This window comes from Fusarium vanettenii (genome assembly GCF_000151355.1).
Source record: "Fusarium vanettenii 77-13-4 chromosome 11 genomic scaffold NECHAsca_30_chr11_1_0, whole genome shotgun sequence".
Taxonomy (NCBI): Eukaryota; Fungi; Ascomycota; class Sordariomycetes; order Hypocreales; family Nectriaceae; genus Fusarium; species Fusarium vanettenii.
In genome coordinates, this window is record NW_003315855.1 from 36,842 (window position 1) to 51,735 (window position 14,894).

General features: G+C 48.6%; 6 protein-coding genes across 6 annotated transcripts; 2 read left to right on the plus strand and 4 right to left on the minus strand.

Moving 5' to 3' along the window:
* Window positions 1–1,328: 1,328 nt before the first annotated feature.
* NECHADRAFT_51526 (uncharacterized protein) lies at window positions 1,329–2,180 on the plus strand (the record flags this gene model as incomplete). Its single annotated transcript, XM_003043007.1, has 1 exon — window positions 1,329–2,180. One exon carries the CDS (start codon window positions 1,329–1,331, stop codon window positions 2,178–2,180), a length of 852 nt encoding a protein of 283 aa, XP_003043053.1.
* A 1,057-nt stretch (window positions 2,181–3,237) lies between these two features.
* On the minus strand, window positions 3,238–4,233 carry NECHADRAFT_51532 (uncharacterized protein; the record flags this gene model as incomplete). Its single annotated transcript, XM_003043092.1, has 1 exon — window positions 3,238–4,233. The coding sequence occupies one exon, from the start codon at window positions 4,231–4,233 to the stop codon at window positions 3,238–3,240; it is 996 nt and encodes a 331-aa protein (XP_003043138.1).
* A 1,557-nt stretch (window positions 4,234–5,790) lies between these two features.
* Window positions 5,791–6,672, minus strand: NECHADRAFT_97077 (uncharacterized protein; the record flags this gene model as incomplete). The annotated part of the gene is made up of 3 exons (XM_003043093.1): window positions 5,791–6,276; window positions 6,328–6,442; window positions 6,476–6,672. 3 exons carry the CDS (start codon window positions 6,670–6,672, stop codon window positions 5,791–5,793), a joined length of 798 nt encoding a protein of 265 aa, XP_003043139.1.
* A 744-nt stretch (window positions 6,673–7,416) lies between these two features.
* NECHADRAFT_86247 (uncharacterized protein) lies at window positions 7,417–10,902 on the minus strand (the record flags this gene model as incomplete). Its single annotated transcript, XM_003043094.1, has 12 exons — window positions 7,417–7,860; window positions 8,031–8,364; window positions 8,510–8,552; window positions 8,721–8,786; window positions 8,869–9,102; window positions 9,162–9,223; window positions 9,308–9,558; window positions 9,619–9,797; window positions 9,846–10,157; window positions 10,220–10,331; window positions 10,397–10,555; window positions 10,603–10,902. The coding sequence occupies 12 exons, from the start codon at window positions 10,900–10,902 to the stop codon at window positions 7,417–7,419; spliced, it is 2,496 nt and encodes an 831-aa protein (XP_003043140.1).
* Window positions 10,903–11,291: 389 nt separating this feature from the next.
* Window positions 11,292–13,160, plus strand: NECHADRAFT_86248 (uncharacterized protein; the record flags this gene model as incomplete). Its single annotated transcript, XM_003043008.1, has 4 exons — window positions 11,292–11,351; window positions 11,407–11,840; window positions 11,889–12,294; window positions 12,363–13,160. The coding sequence occupies 4 exons, from the start codon at window positions 11,292–11,294 to the stop codon at window positions 13,158–13,160; spliced, it is 1,698 nt and encodes a 565-aa protein (XP_003043054.1).
* A 401-nt stretch (window positions 13,161–13,561) lies between these two features.
* NECHADRAFT_51556 (uncharacterized protein) lies at window positions 13,562–14,879 on the minus strand (the record flags this gene model as incomplete). The annotated part of the gene is made up of 2 exons (XM_003043095.1): window positions 13,562–14,631; window positions 14,684–14,879. 2 exons carry the CDS (start codon window positions 14,877–14,879, stop codon window positions 13,562–13,564), a joined length of 1,266 nt encoding a protein of 421 aa, XP_003043141.1.
* Window positions 14,880–14,894: the final 15 nt, after the last annotated feature.

Sequence of the window (14,894 nt, forward strand, 5' to 3'; positions counted from 1 at the left end):
ATATCACGTCTGGTAATATGCACAAATGTATTGAGTGTAACCAATTTGTATTGATAGCTGAGGTAGCCGGTACATAAGAAAGTGCTAAGGAGTATTATAACTATTAATCAAGGCCGAGTATTTGCTCCGCGGCTGGCTTTGTCGAAAGCGGAAGAAAGGGAGCGCTGAGATATCTCTCGACCTCTCAATCATAATCTCTCCGTAAATATAGATCTATAACTCCGTCGTACTGCGACGCTCGCTCGACCAGACCAGATCACCACGAGCACCTCACGTAATACCCTGCACCTGTTCCTACTTACGGTTCTCCGATTTCTAGTAGTCATCGTCCTACGGAAGTACCACGTAGCCCATTATATTTAAAGATAATATATGCGCTAACTATTGAGTAATTCGCTGAGATATTATATTTAAGCTCTAACTAAGCCTATACTCCTCTATTACTTAAACCTTTATATCTTTATAATTAAAACCTTTTTCCTTAATAGCTTAAGTTACTTTTATAACTTAATAATTTAAAAACCTTAATTTTTTCCCCTTATAGCTAACTTCCCCGCTTTATATATATCCTCTTAGTAACTTTAATATTATAATTAGCTCTAATAAGCTATTAACTTAGCTTATATTTATTATTATTACCTTAATAAGGTAATACTTTATAGACTTTATAAGTCTTTTAAGCTTTAATAACTTTATATATTATATAAAATACCTAAGTATTTAAAATACCCTTAGGCACTTTAAAGCTATAAGAACTACTTTATAAATTAAAATAGCTAATTTAATATATTATTTTCCTTTAAGTATTATAACTTAAAAAAATAAAAAAATTAATAATTTTTTTTATTTTTATATAAAAATTAATATAATATTTATTAATAGTTATTATTATATCTTGAATATATTTATTATATTTATTTAATAATTTTAATATACTTTTAATAACTTTATATTTATATATTAATAAATAAAATATTAAATATTAGTATAGGTATATATAAATATACTTATATATTATTTAGTTATATCTCAGGAGATAGGCTTTACTATAGAGTTAGATTAAGAGATTTCTATAACCCTAAAATAGCCTAGTATGTTTTCCCCCCAACTCATTACATACCCACTCCGTAATACCGGACGAAGTTACGTACATACTCCGTATCTACCGGACTAGATTATATACTCTACCGTTACTCCGTAGGTACTTACTAGGGTAGTAGGCAACACATAGACGTGTCACGGATATATTTATTATTACCCAGGCCGATAGCAATGTCTCTCCATCGACTTATTTCATCAATCAATTACATTACATTCAGATCAATATCATGTCCTCAAGCGTCACAAGAGCTCTAGTGGTCGGCGGCACAAGCGGCATCGGCTATGCCATCGCCTGCCACGTCGCTGCAGAAGCCAGGTCCTCGACCATCATTATTAGCGGCCGCACAAAGCCCGAGAACATCCCCCACGCCAATATCGAGTTTCGGAAACTAGATGCATCGTCGATGCGCGCTATTAAGGCGTATACGGACGCCTATAAGGCGGCACAGGAGCCTAAGCTAGACTTGCTTGTCTTGACGCAAGGCATCCTGACGCTCGCAGGGAGGACCGAGACCCCCGAGGGGATTGATCGCAAGATGGCCCTACACTACTACGGCCGTCAGCTGCTGATTCGCCAGCTACTTCCCGTCCTAAAGGACGACGCCAAGGTCATCATTGTGCTAGACTCGATCCGCGGAAGCCCGACTAAGCTGAACTGGGAGGACCTAGACCTGAAAACAAACTTCAGCCTTGCAAATGCGGCGAGCCACTGCCTTTCGATGACCGACGCCATGGTCCAGCAATTTGCTGCGCAAAGCGGGAACAAACGGCATTTCGTTCATGCCTACCCGGGCCTTGTGAAGACCTACCTTGACCGCAAACGTCAATGGTATTTATGGCTGCCGGCCCGGGTGGTTGGCGGGTTGGCCGGGGTGGCGCCTGCGACTTGCGCTGAGAATCTGCTGAAGGGTACATATGAGTCTACAGCATCAGAGGAAAAGGAAGGCAAGTTTTGGAGTGCTATTGATGGCAAGGGGCATCTGGTTGCCAACAAGGCCGTTTGGACAGAGGAGCAGAGGCAGAAGGTGGCAGATCATACCTGGAAGCTCATTGATGATGCTCTCAGTGCTGAACAGTAAGTGGCTTGCAAATGCAACGCCTCTGTACAATAAAGTCTTCTCTCTGCTTCTTCTGATGTTGCAGAAGGTTCAAAAAGGCCACAGTGTTAACACTGGGTCATGATGTTATGATGTGTTGAGAATCTGTTCTTTATAATAGTTGCAGCCCGGCCCTTGATGGGTTAACTAAGCCAGAAGATCGTCTTCTCTCTGCACTATGAAGGCTGCAATTTCGTAAGGTTTTACTAGGACCACGTGGGCTTAACATACGCTTCAAGGGTCCGTACCTAATGTGACGTTCAATCCGAGGCTATTGTCAGCCAGTTCAAGGAAGTTCAATAATTCAAGATGATAGATCTGCCTGCAACCAGCAGGAGCAGTAGTAGCTACGCGATTAGTATGGAGTTGTTCGCCTGATAAGAGAGCTATCCAGGGCTCCAGGGAGTCACATGAGAAATAAGGGGCATTCGGTGCCGACTTGGCAGGGGCTCGCCGAGCCCTTGGGCAGCTGGCTCATATGAGGAATGAAGGAGAACCTGGACTCCCTCACCTGAAGGGGCGGGAGTACAGGGAAGAGAGACGCAACACACAGGGATGTTTGAGGTCATCAAGTGCTCACATAAGCTATCCAACATGAGTAGCCATATTTAAGATTCCAAGTTCACCATCAGGAATAGCTACCCTTTTAAGGGGCGGTTGTGACTCTCGGTGAAGCACGCACCTAGGAGGCGTAAGATTTAGTAGATCAAAACGTCGTAGTGAGCAATGTAGATCACGGTCTGGAAATGTGCAAAAGTGAGCTTTGTGTAACCAAGTGTGTTGATAGTTGTGGTCTATCTGTCTATGAGGGCGCTAAATGAACGTGTGCATATACTAGGCATGTTGCACGATCTCAGTGGTCGCCCGTGAGGCTCATTGATGAGATTGTCAGTATTTCGGGTACTCCTAAACATAACAATCTCTCCTTGAACGATTCGTGAACATGTCCCATATGCGAGTACTTTCCATAGCATAGAAAGTTTCACAGTAGAAAAGCTGTCGTGCATAGTAACTTCCCCCGGGGCAAGGGCTCAGGTGCCTAACTCAGACCTGTGAATCTTGACAGAAACTTGGTGAGCAGCTCATTAACCTTGTCCCTTGCATCCCATAGCACCCAGTGTGTCCCGTCAACTTCATGCAGTTCTAGATCGTCGAAGTAGCTTTTCATCCCATCCGTTATAGACGGAGGCAAGTATGGGTCATCCTTGCCCGCGACAAACAGCGTAGGCATCTTGAATCTGATATTGCCTTTTTCAGCGGCGGGCAGGTCTGCATCAAAGTTGATTTTCGACAAACGATACCAGTTGAAAGGACCTTGAACAGAGTCCCCGTACTCGCTAACAATATACGCCAACTCTTCCTCAGTCACAATTGGTGAGAGTCCAATTCGTGGCAGCCTATCGAGTATGAGTCCTACCTCGGGGCTGCCTCCTGGCTCACCCTCCGGCGTTGTTCCGTTGTAACATGCGCTCAGCAGGTGCCATATTTTGTCCTGACCGACGAAGTTTTTATGAAACTCCGGCCCGCCGAACTGGCGCATGTACCCAATCGCAGAATGAGATTCGTCGCCGATCCGGTCAGCAAACTCAAACTTAGTCTCCAGTGGTAGGAAGGGTATAGCGGCGACGAAAAGGCCCTGGACCAGGTCGGGGTGGTATATGGCGAGTCGATACGCAACGAAAACGCCGAAGTCGTGCCCACCGGCGAAGATGCGCTGTCCAGGAGCCACTCGCCCGGCGAGGGTTGCCATTTCGTCGGCATGTAGTTTGGCGGCGTACTCTTTGAGGTCGGTAGGGGCACTGCTCCGACCGAAACCGAGCATGTCGGCGGCAACGACTTCATACCCGAGAGAGTGGAGGAGGGTTATCTGATAGCGCCATCCGTAGGAGATATCAGGAAAGCCATGAAAGAGAAAAAACGTCCCCTTGAGCTTTCCTGATGGCTTGGCGTGCAGATAGTGGTAACGATGGGAGCCAACTTGCGCATACCGGTGCTGGACAATGCCCTCTAGACCTGGCGGAGTGGTTTCCGCCATGATGAGCCGCTTTGTGGAGTTGGTGTTCTTGCGTCGATCTCAAAACAAGCTCAAATCCCGAAAATGTTTTGGTGAAATGGGAATTATAGGCTGCGCGGAGATGAATGAACTTTCCGAACCAGGTGAGAAAGTAACTTTCTATTTATCACTGTGATCGCCAAGTATAGCTAGACAACGGAACGGTAAATGACAAGGCTTTAGAATACCCGGCTTAATTATCGTTCCGTCGGCCAGTTTCTCTTCCGTCGGCCAGTTACTCCTCCGTCGTCGGCCCTGCCTTGACCGGCATTTAATAATCTTCTCGGCCGCCAAACTTGAAAAGAGATTAGTGATATTAGCTTAGCAAAGAGCGATCATAGACGCCTCGGCAAAAGAGACTGGGCTGCTTTAATGATTAGTATGACCACCGGGATATCATGGAATGCGCTTGCGGCCGCAGGTGGCCGCATGTTCTTCTGGGATAAGGAGATTAAAAGAGCCTGAAAAACACATCTTCAAATACTCATTGAAGTGGCGTATCCACTTTAGGTCTCTCTGGCTTTTGTCTGGCTGTCAATTAAGGTCATAGTAACTATCACGGCCGGGCCAGTATCAAGGCACAGCCTATGCCGTGCTGGTCCCGACCTAGTGTCACGGCCTGGTCCCCCGGACAGTTGACAAGGCAGCCGGTGCACCTAGTTGATTGTTACTAATGCGATCAATATCCAATCTTTTACCCTGTGGTGTAACGGTTGAAGGTGTGCCGTAACACCTAAGTCAGTTCGGCGAGATTGACCTCGCTTTCTGCTAGCCACCATTGACAACCCTTGCCTGTTCCCCTTACCAAATCTCAGCGAGATTTTGTACCGAATCCTTCCATGGGCTCATCCATCGAATTAGGTAGGGGTGGTTGTGAAATTGTTGATAGAGGCTGAGAGCCTCGGTTATCTCGGTACAGCTCGCGAGCTTGATACAGATGGCTTCTACAGCTATCCCGCACTTCGTACCCACAGGCCCAACTGATGACGAAGCCTAGCACATACAGGAGGAATCAAAGTGGAGACGATGGACTGAAAAGGATTTCTACTTCAGCAGGTCAGCAAATGCAAATCTCAGAGCCACCCATTGGGTCATTGACTCAACCCATTAACCGCTGTTGTGGAACTCCCCGCCGTATTGTGTGGCACAGATAGTTTCCCCAGCATTCTGAGCCCGGTTCTGGGGGCGACAGGTATTAATTGGGAACGGCGTGGCAGCAAAGCAGAGGGGAGAAGGGTCGAACCAGAGAACAAGGCGGGCTTGCTTGTCTCGTAATTGATCCGCCAGCCGAGGCTTGCGGGCTAAGGGTACAGGGCTAACTCTTTCTATGGTCTTAGTTCTTGGCTACACAGATGGTCTACGAAACAATATTCTTGACTTTGTTGGAAGCCTTGAAATGTAGATAGTCATCGAGAGTTAGAGCAAGGGACGAACAATAGATCAGTAGGAACAAGAGATTAAAGGAATGAGCATGAATGAATGACTACCGCCACTTTGCATGACTACCTGTAAGTCGCTGGATCGCCTAGTATGGCCAAGTTATGGCCTCTTGATCAGAACAGCACCTGCCCAGAGAGATCCTGGATTCAGACGCTCGGGATAAATCTCCAATACCCGCTCATAAAGTTCTTCAGCCGTACCGGCGTTAGAACTGATCTTTTCAACGTTCTCCAAGTACGTCTTTGTCTCGTAGATGGCTTCAGGGCCGAACCCCATGCTCGGATCACTATGCCCACCCACAACATGCTCAGGTCCAAGTGCGGCTATCTTGTCTAACGCATTAATCCACTCGCTCCGCTTGGCGGCCATTCCCGACTCGCCCAAGTATAGGTGGGTGTTTACATATACGGCATCGCCCGTCACAGCGAGCTTAATAGACAGAACCCAAAGAGTCGTCGTGTTATCCGTGTCTATGTGGCCAGTCCTAATTACTTCTAGCTTCTCTCCCTCTAGTTTAAAATAGTCCCGAGAAAGAGGCCGGGCGACCTTTAATGTCTGGGGGATCTGGTTAGGAAATAATATTTCCTAGATACCAGTTAGACGTTCTGGCGTAGTCTTAAGTTCCATTCTGGCCACGACTTCGGGGATTGCGACCAGAACCGCGTCGGGGAACCGTTTAAGGATGAGTGCGCTGCCGAAGAAATGGTCGCCGTGGGCATGAGTGATATAAATGTGTGTGATATTGTGCCCGCTCGCAATAACCTAGTCTAGAAGTTTATGTGACGCGTCCGATGTCAACTGCGCGTCGACTAATATAGCGTCTTTGGCTCTGTAGATTAAGGTAGATGTGGTGGGAACCCACTTTAGATTGTCATGACCGGCTGGTCTGGTTCGGGTAGACGAAGTATGCTTGCTGAAAAATACTTTGTATTGTAGACTTATCTTCGCGTAGTGATGATTTGTGTGAATAGTGGTATGCATGTCCAGCAAAGGTCCGTCAAAGGCATCGTCGTTATTATAACCTTGCCGCACGTGGTTTCCCAATGGTTAAGCCGGCATGTTCAGTAATCTAGCCGACTCAAGCCAGAGTAAATGAGGGACAGGCATTGCGAGGTGACCAACCACTCAGGGCTAGTGGGATAATCACTAAACACTGTAAGCGATAATGTCATGACGCCGGGTGCATATTAATCAATCCTGTGCTCTACCTGGTCTCGGCAGTGTCTACGGTAATTCCAGGTGGGCTCATTCCAGGTGGGCATTGCGTGACTGACTCTACCACACTTTGGTAGAGGACATGATACCAGGGACAGCAGAGACCCAATTGCCGACTATCTGCTTGCCCATGTGAAGCCCTTTCCGTACATTCGAGATCCCTAGGCCTCGTTTGTCGGAGAAATAACGCATTAGCGGATCGTACAAGTGTGTTCTTTGGTTATGTGGCTGACAGCGATGTCATTAAAAAAAAAAAACAGAATAGATTAGCGGATCGTACGCCTCCTGTCTTTAGGTGCAGTGTCTCTTTCTATTCTCACGGGCCTGATCTCTAGACTCTGATGTCGTTTGAGGACTTGAAAATTACTATCATGACGATAGGGATGACTGAGCACTTTGATCCATCGCTTTCAGCATTATTCAACTCATGGTTGTTCTGAACCCAAGGGCGGGTCCCAGTCAAATCAGCAGCAAGGTTATATGGTAGCTACTGAGTGTCTTACTATCACTCTACTCCTCATTTGCATGCAAGATATTCTCCATCTTAAAGACCACAGCTTCTTTTGGGAGAAAGGGTAAAAGCAGAGCAGTGTTCCAATACAGCCAGACCTCCTTGAAATGCAATCCCTCTAGAGTCTTCTCGTCGTTACTCTTCCCGATGATAGCAATCATGGTGACAGGAACGCTGACCGTTGGCTTCCTCTCCTTATTTCCGCGAAGCCACAGGTTTCGAATATTCTGTGTGCATATCTGGCTTATGCCATCGTCGCGTTCAATCTCCAGGAACTGGACCCAGTCGTGATGGATACATTCGAACACACCAAAAAGTTTCTTCATCCAGGCCCACATCTCGTCGCCTCCGTGATAGACCGTGTTATTCTGATTGTGAAAGACCACGTCCTCTGAGTAAAACTTGAGGCTGGAGCCGCTGTCGTAAAATCGGTGGGGCATTTCCTATACAGACAGTGGTACCCAAGGTCAATTGACGCATGTATATTTGATGCTGGTCCAATCAATCCTAAGTAATGACGTCGGCCTCGTGCTTCCAGCCCCTAGACAAAGCCATGGGCAATCTCTCAAGCAAAGGGAACACCCTCACCCGGCTCGTCCACGCCGAGACCAACCTTGCCTACAGTGGTCTTGGACTCGATTTGGCGATGAGCTTCCTTTAGCCCTGCAAGAGTCAACTTGTGCCGCTTGCCAGGAGTTAGGACGAGCTTTCGCTCATCCATCAGACGCGACAAGGTTGTAAACACTTTGTGATAGCCTTCAAGATTAGTGCGATGATACGCCGCAGAGCCGAGCCAGTCCCAAGAGAAAGTCATTGACTTGGACATGAACTCGGTTCCGTAGAGACTGATGTCAGCCTGGACAATGGTGCAAGCCTTGCGGAATGGTGCGCAGATTCTGGCAATAGCATCAACATATTGTTCAGTCTTTGCCAGGATGTATACATGTCTAGTCAGTGATAGGCTATTCCAAAAGTCAAGCCAAAGCTCGCCGCTTCGATAAGTTGAGCAACTTGGGTTTGTGAGCGCAGTTAAATTCGCTGACGAGCTGGTACTCTGCATAACTACCCTGGCGAGTTGTCGCTCCGACCCACGAGATGTCACCGCCAGCCTTGAAGAATTTGCACTCGGGGTCGACTTCCAGAACAGTCCCAGCAGTTGACTATTCATTCTCACCGCTTTATCCCGTGCTAGTTTGCTTTCCACAAGTGTATAACCCTGCCCTCGCGATGCTCTGTGTCCTAGACCGTAGCTTGATTGCCTAATGCTTTATGTCCTTGACCATGGCACTTTCACGCAGCTTACCTTGCTCAAGAGGTGCGACAACATGACCTGTCATATGGTGCGTGACAGATTGAAGGAAGCATGTGACTGTTATACTTTTTGTTAGTTGTCATCCGTCGTATAGAGAAGAGAGGAAAAACGCTGAATAGTATGTAGAGTGTGTACTTACGCATAACTGTGACAACTGCAATAACAGCGTTCGCAATCCACACAAACTTGAAAGACTCTGCAGTGACTTTCTCGAGGCCATGCTCAGCTGCCTTAATGACTGAAGGTGTGACACCAGCAATAGTAGTCAGGGCGGAACTGTTGCCATTCAAGAAAACAGCCACAAACTCTTCTACAGATGATACCGGAAGCCCAGCATTGACCACAGCCTGTGTGACGTCGGGGATGCGATGGCCTATTGGAGGCATTTAGTAAATGAAATACATATCGCGCTGTGGTAGACACGAAGCTTACTCGACATATAATTCCCATTGATTGTAGCAAAGATGGTGATGCCAATGGTCCCACCGAGACCTCTGCATGATGCCAGTAAGGTTCCTGCTGTGCCACTAAGAAATTGGGTGTTAGTCTTGTAACTCTCTTTGGAAAGTACAACCTACATCAAATGTGGCGGTACCGCATATGTCAGAACAACATTGGGAAGAGCCGTGGTAACTCCAACTCCTAGTCCAATGAAGCCTGTAAAGACTAGGAGCATCACAGCTCGGTCGGCATTAACGAGAGCTAAGAGTCCACAGAAGAGTGCTATGAGCACGAGAGAAGAGATCAGAAGAATGCGGTAATGTTTCAAAACCCCGAGGACGTAAGTCGAAGACATTATGCCACCGATCACGCATAGGTTCAAGGGCAGCTACTCAAACAGTCAGGAGGGTCTAATAATGAGAGGACCAGTGTGTTATTATGAACATACCAGATACACGCTGACCATGATGGGGTCATGTGTAAACAGCCCGCCAACCTGCTGAGGGAGGAAGGCATTGACGCCGTAAAGGAGCATACCATCCACAAAGGCGACAGATAGTACCAGTGGGTAGTTTCGTTCTAGGAAGAAACGGTGATCGAGGAGCCCGTCAGAGCGGCCATATTTCTCTATCCAACGGTGAGCCGAGATGTGTTTAAAGGCTTTCATTAACCTACCATAGACGCCAAACCCGACGAGGAATAGACATCCCAGAACCAACAGGGCGACAACTCGGGGACTGTCCCAAGGGTATGTGTGACCGCCCCAGACTAGAGCTACCACAAGTGGAATGATGCCACAAAGGAACAATGCCACACCGGCAAAGTCAATAGACTTGAGAGCCTGACCGGTGGTGTTCTCGCGTCGCAGTTTGGTGGGTGGGGGATCGTAGAAGACGAAGAGAAAGACACCCACGACGCCGAAAAAGATTCCGTTGAAATAGTAGACCCAGCGCCAGCCAGAGGAGGACGCTCTGGCAAACGTGCCAGCTACGAGAGCCAAGTATCAGTTCGGGAGCCGTCACCAAAAAGCGGCGAGCCAGTCAACTCACAAACCAAAAGTATCATGATCGAGACGATACCATTTACAGAACCCATGAAGCCCTGTGCAAAGCTGCGGTGCGATGCTGGGACGATTTCCATACCAGAAGGGATGACAAGTAACTGAAGCAAAAATATCAGTATGAAGATTACCCACCCGCCTGGCCTGGGACAACAACGCAACTCACATAAAGAGAAGAGCCAAGGCCGTTGAGTGCCTGTCCCGCGATAATGACCTCTGTGGACTTGGCCGAGCCAGCGACGGCATTACCAATGACGCCGGCGACACCACCCGATAATATGAACCACTTCTTACCAAAGCGATCCGCGAGAGATCCCTGGACGGCCTCATCAGCGAAGTAGATATGGCGTTTCCTTCCTCAGTTTTACTCACCCAGATCGGCTGGAGTCCAATGATAGGAAAGAGGCTCGCGTTGGGAATCCAGGTCGAAATGGACTCGCCACCCAGGGCCTTGACAGCGTAGCTATATGTTGTCGAAGGACCGATGTTTGCCATGGTGCAAGTGCCCCAAGCAAAGGCCATGGTAGTCAAGACCATGTAGGTCCGGACAGACAGCCTATAGGTTTCATGGAAGCTCGAAGAGTCACCAGCGTCATAATCCGCTGCTCCCGAGGGGCGAGTCGTGCCTGGGGCATGCTCAAGCTGAATGTCATCAGCCTTGATGTCGCTCATGTTTGGTCGTTGTGTTCAGTGAATGGTGATGATGTGGGAAGGACAGGACGAAACGAGCGCGACTTGGAGACTAGTCTTATACAGTCAGAGAACCCTGGATCTGGGGTCAACCATCTTTCCCCAGACTGTACCCCAGAATCTGATCAAGCCGTAGTCCGAGATGAAATCGTGGGGAACAAGTCCCGATGGGGTCGAGGTTGGCTTCCGTAACACGCGATCCGATTGGTTCCGAAATCAGAAATCCGATTGGCTCTTGAAGCCGGCCTCTCTCTTGACCACTATCACCAGCTCAATATGGAATTTATGGGTTAAAACCCACCACTACCTCCACCATGATAGTCATGTACCCTACCTAGGTATCAACAACACGTACTAAAGTCTCGCTTGCCATGGCTGCCAACACCCACTCTCACTCTCCCTACTACCGAAAGGCTGTGCCTCCCCAGCAGGTTTGCCATACTCTCTAGCATTCTCTTTCCCTTATGCTTGCTAACCTACAAACAGGTCTCACCACCTCTCCGACCAGCTCCTCCACTCAAGCATGAGACTATTCTCCTCGAAGATGGCAAGACTCTATTCGAGAAGGATATAGCCATCCCGATGAGGGACGGTATCTTGCTCTATGCCGACGTGTATCGTCCCGATCCCAATCTCAAAGCCAATACCCCTACCCTAGTGCTATTCGCACCGTTCGGAAAGCACGGAGCTGTTCCTAGAGAGAGGTTTCAGAACATGGGAGTCGACTTTGAGAAGCTTAGCCAGCATACTCATTGGGAACTACCTGACCCTCTTCCTTGGTGCGGAGAATGGGGTTATTCCTTCTTGCTGGTCGATCCAAGGGGCACCTGGTGGTCTGAGGGCGACGCCTCGAACCACATCTCGCCAGAGGAAGGCAGGGATGGATATGACATCGTTGAGTGGGCATCGCAGCAGGAGTGGTAAGTCACGAGCATACCATGGCTGTCACCAAGTTGACGTCCATCTAGGTCCACCGGCGACATCGGTTGGGGTGGCGGAGTGTCCTACTACGCAATGTCCGCATACCAGACTGCCGTGCTGAAACCACCTCACTTGAAGGCCATCATGATCTGGGAAGGCATCTCGGACATCTACCGGGAAGTCAATGCACCAGGAGGCATCCCCAACGTCCCATTTCAGCACTTTTGGATGAACATGACAGGGAATGGCCTAGGTGTGACCGAGGATCATGCTGTGGCTAGTCTCGAGCATCCATTATTTGACGAGTATTGGCAGTCCAAGGTGGTGGATTGGAGTCTGATTGATGTCCCCGTACTGGCGGTGACGGGATGGTCATCGCTGGGGCTTCATCTTCGCGGGACAATTGAGGCTTGGAAGAAGATGTCCTCACCAAACAAGTACCTCATCATTCACGTAAGTCTGATTTTCTCACACAAGTCGCCATGTCACCTTACAGAAGCTTACTTGTATTCCCTCCGCAGGCCGGTCGAGAATGGTCCGAGTTTTACAAGGACGAAAATATCAACAAACAACGCCTATTTTGGGACCGCTACCTGAAACGCGTCTCCAACGATGTGGACACATGGTCTAGAGTTGAGATGGCTGTTAGAACGTCAGCCACAGAGAGCTCACGGCGGCTAGAAATCGACTTCCCTCCCAAGGCGCAATTTACCAAGTATCGACTCTCGGCTGATAGCAAGCTCACGCTCAATGAAGGCTGTGCCAGCAACAGTCTTGCACAAAGCGTGTCGTTCATAGCACACAAGTCCAGTTCCGCGGCTTTCTTCGACTTCAAGATCGGCCGGCGTATCGAAATAACGGGGTATTCTTCAGTTAAATTGTTCATCCAAGCGCTCTCTTTCCCCGACGTGGACTTATTTGTCGCGTTGCAACGAATCGACAAGGAGGGCCAGGCTACCAAATTCTACAATTCCACGCAACAGTTGGAAGCCGATGCAACCTTTGGGTGGTTACGCGCATCTCACCGAGAACTGGACACTGCCAAAAGCACCCCCGAGAGGCCAGTTCATCTTCACCAGAGACGTCTTTGGCTGCGGCCCCAGGACATTGTTGAAGTCAACATCGAGCTATGGCCTAGTAGTACCGTTTGGGAAGCTGGCGACACACTGCGTCTCGCAGTCAAAGGCACGACTTTTACCGACCAAGAAAACATGACACAGTTCAAAGGACCGAGCCACAGTTTCGGCGAGGTCAGGATATGGATGGGTGGAGAGTATGACAGCGAGTTACTTGTTCCAGAGGTAACGCCTGCTGAATAATAACGGAATTTCTGAAACGAAGGGAGAGTGTTGGCCCGCTGGGAGGTAGGCACGACTGAAGAATCTATGGGAGGATAACCGGTCTTGATGTCAAGTTATATACATTCATTCAATGCTTAGTAGTTCATAAGCAGGCAGTCAAATGCATGAACACATCCTGTAATAAATTTCCTCCAACTTTTAAACTGACGAAGCCTTTCAAAGTCGGAGAGTGGTCCCGTAGAATATCTGGAAACTTAAGTGTGAGAAGGGCCAACGAAGTTGATGGGGAAAAGCGACCGTATTTAGCTGAGCGGCATTTCATTATTTCTTCCAAAGTTAAGCATGGGATGAAATTGATCAACTGTCGACCCTAATCGAAATGCCGTACCAAAGACTCGCGACATCACTTCTCCAGGCATTCATCCCTCCCAAAGGAATGCCTGCTCTTGCCCCTTTATCAAAGGCCTCAGCGCCATCCCATAGTCACCCCCATTCGGCATTCGTAGCAGAGTGTGGATATGGAACTTGGCGGGTTCCGGGTTATTCAAGAAGACGCCGGAATGGTGATCAAACTCGATGATAATGACTGGACTTTGGATGCGGTAGTAGAATGGATCCTCATCCGTATATCCTCCGATCCAGCACCAATAAGTCTCGCTAAAGAAGCTCTTAACTTGCTCTAGCCGGAGTTGGCGGGCCCGCTCTGGTAGATAAATAAGGAACTCTTCCGTGATAGCTAGAACCATGTCTTGTTGTGAACCCGTCATCTGGGACACTAAGATTCCCTCGTTGGAAACGACCCGATTGTCGCGGTACGCTCCACACAGATGGCGTTGGTCATCATGGTTCCATCGACCATGGGGCATGGCAGGGTCTTTCATGAGCTTATACACCTGCGCTCTGGCCTGTTGGTCCTTTGGCAGGTCCTGCATCAGCCTCAAACCAAGTGATTCTTCCTTGTTCAAGATTCTGGTCCCCTTGTAGGGGCCCTGGTCGACGAGGTTGGGTTCCGCTCCTATGAACGATGGAGAGATGATGATTTGAGTCTGATGGAGAAAAATGTTTAAACAGAGATGATGGCCGTAGAAGGAGAAGCCCCATGGCCGGGTCTTCGAAGGCTGGCCGAAGAGAACAAAGTTGTATGAGTACTCATTCATAATAGCCGGAGACTTCACGAGTTCTCCTAGAAAGTGGTTGACTCTCGTAGCGCCCACCGCCTTTTCGTACCCTGCCGGTGAGAGCGTTGTCTTGAGCACTCCGAGAACGTCCTCTCTGAGCTCGGCGGTGATTTCATCAAGGCGAATGCCTTTATCGCTGAGAAGAAACTCTGGATTTGACCAGGATCGCCATTCTGGGGAGTCGATGTGATAACAGGTTACCTTCCTCTGGCTCTCAGATAACCTGTCGAGCATGGCGTTTGCCGCTGAGGTGATGGCTTCTATCGGAACCCCTTCGTCTTGGAGCTGGTAGAGGCCATCGCGGACCTTGCCTGTGCTGTGTCAGCTTTCCGCGCTATTACCAACAGGGGGTCTAACATTTACCGTCATTGGTGATGCCTTTGTAAGGCTCCTCGAAGAGTCTCCTCCAGTGTAGGTATAGGCCATGAAGCCAAGGTGGCTGGCCACTGCTCTTGAATGCCTGGGCATACTCGTGCGCATTCTGTTTCTGCATGGTGGTGAATCTTGCAATGCTCAAGTCGGGAAGATGTTCCCGAAAAGTGCTGCCCTGGTGGGACATCATGTTGCTCATGGT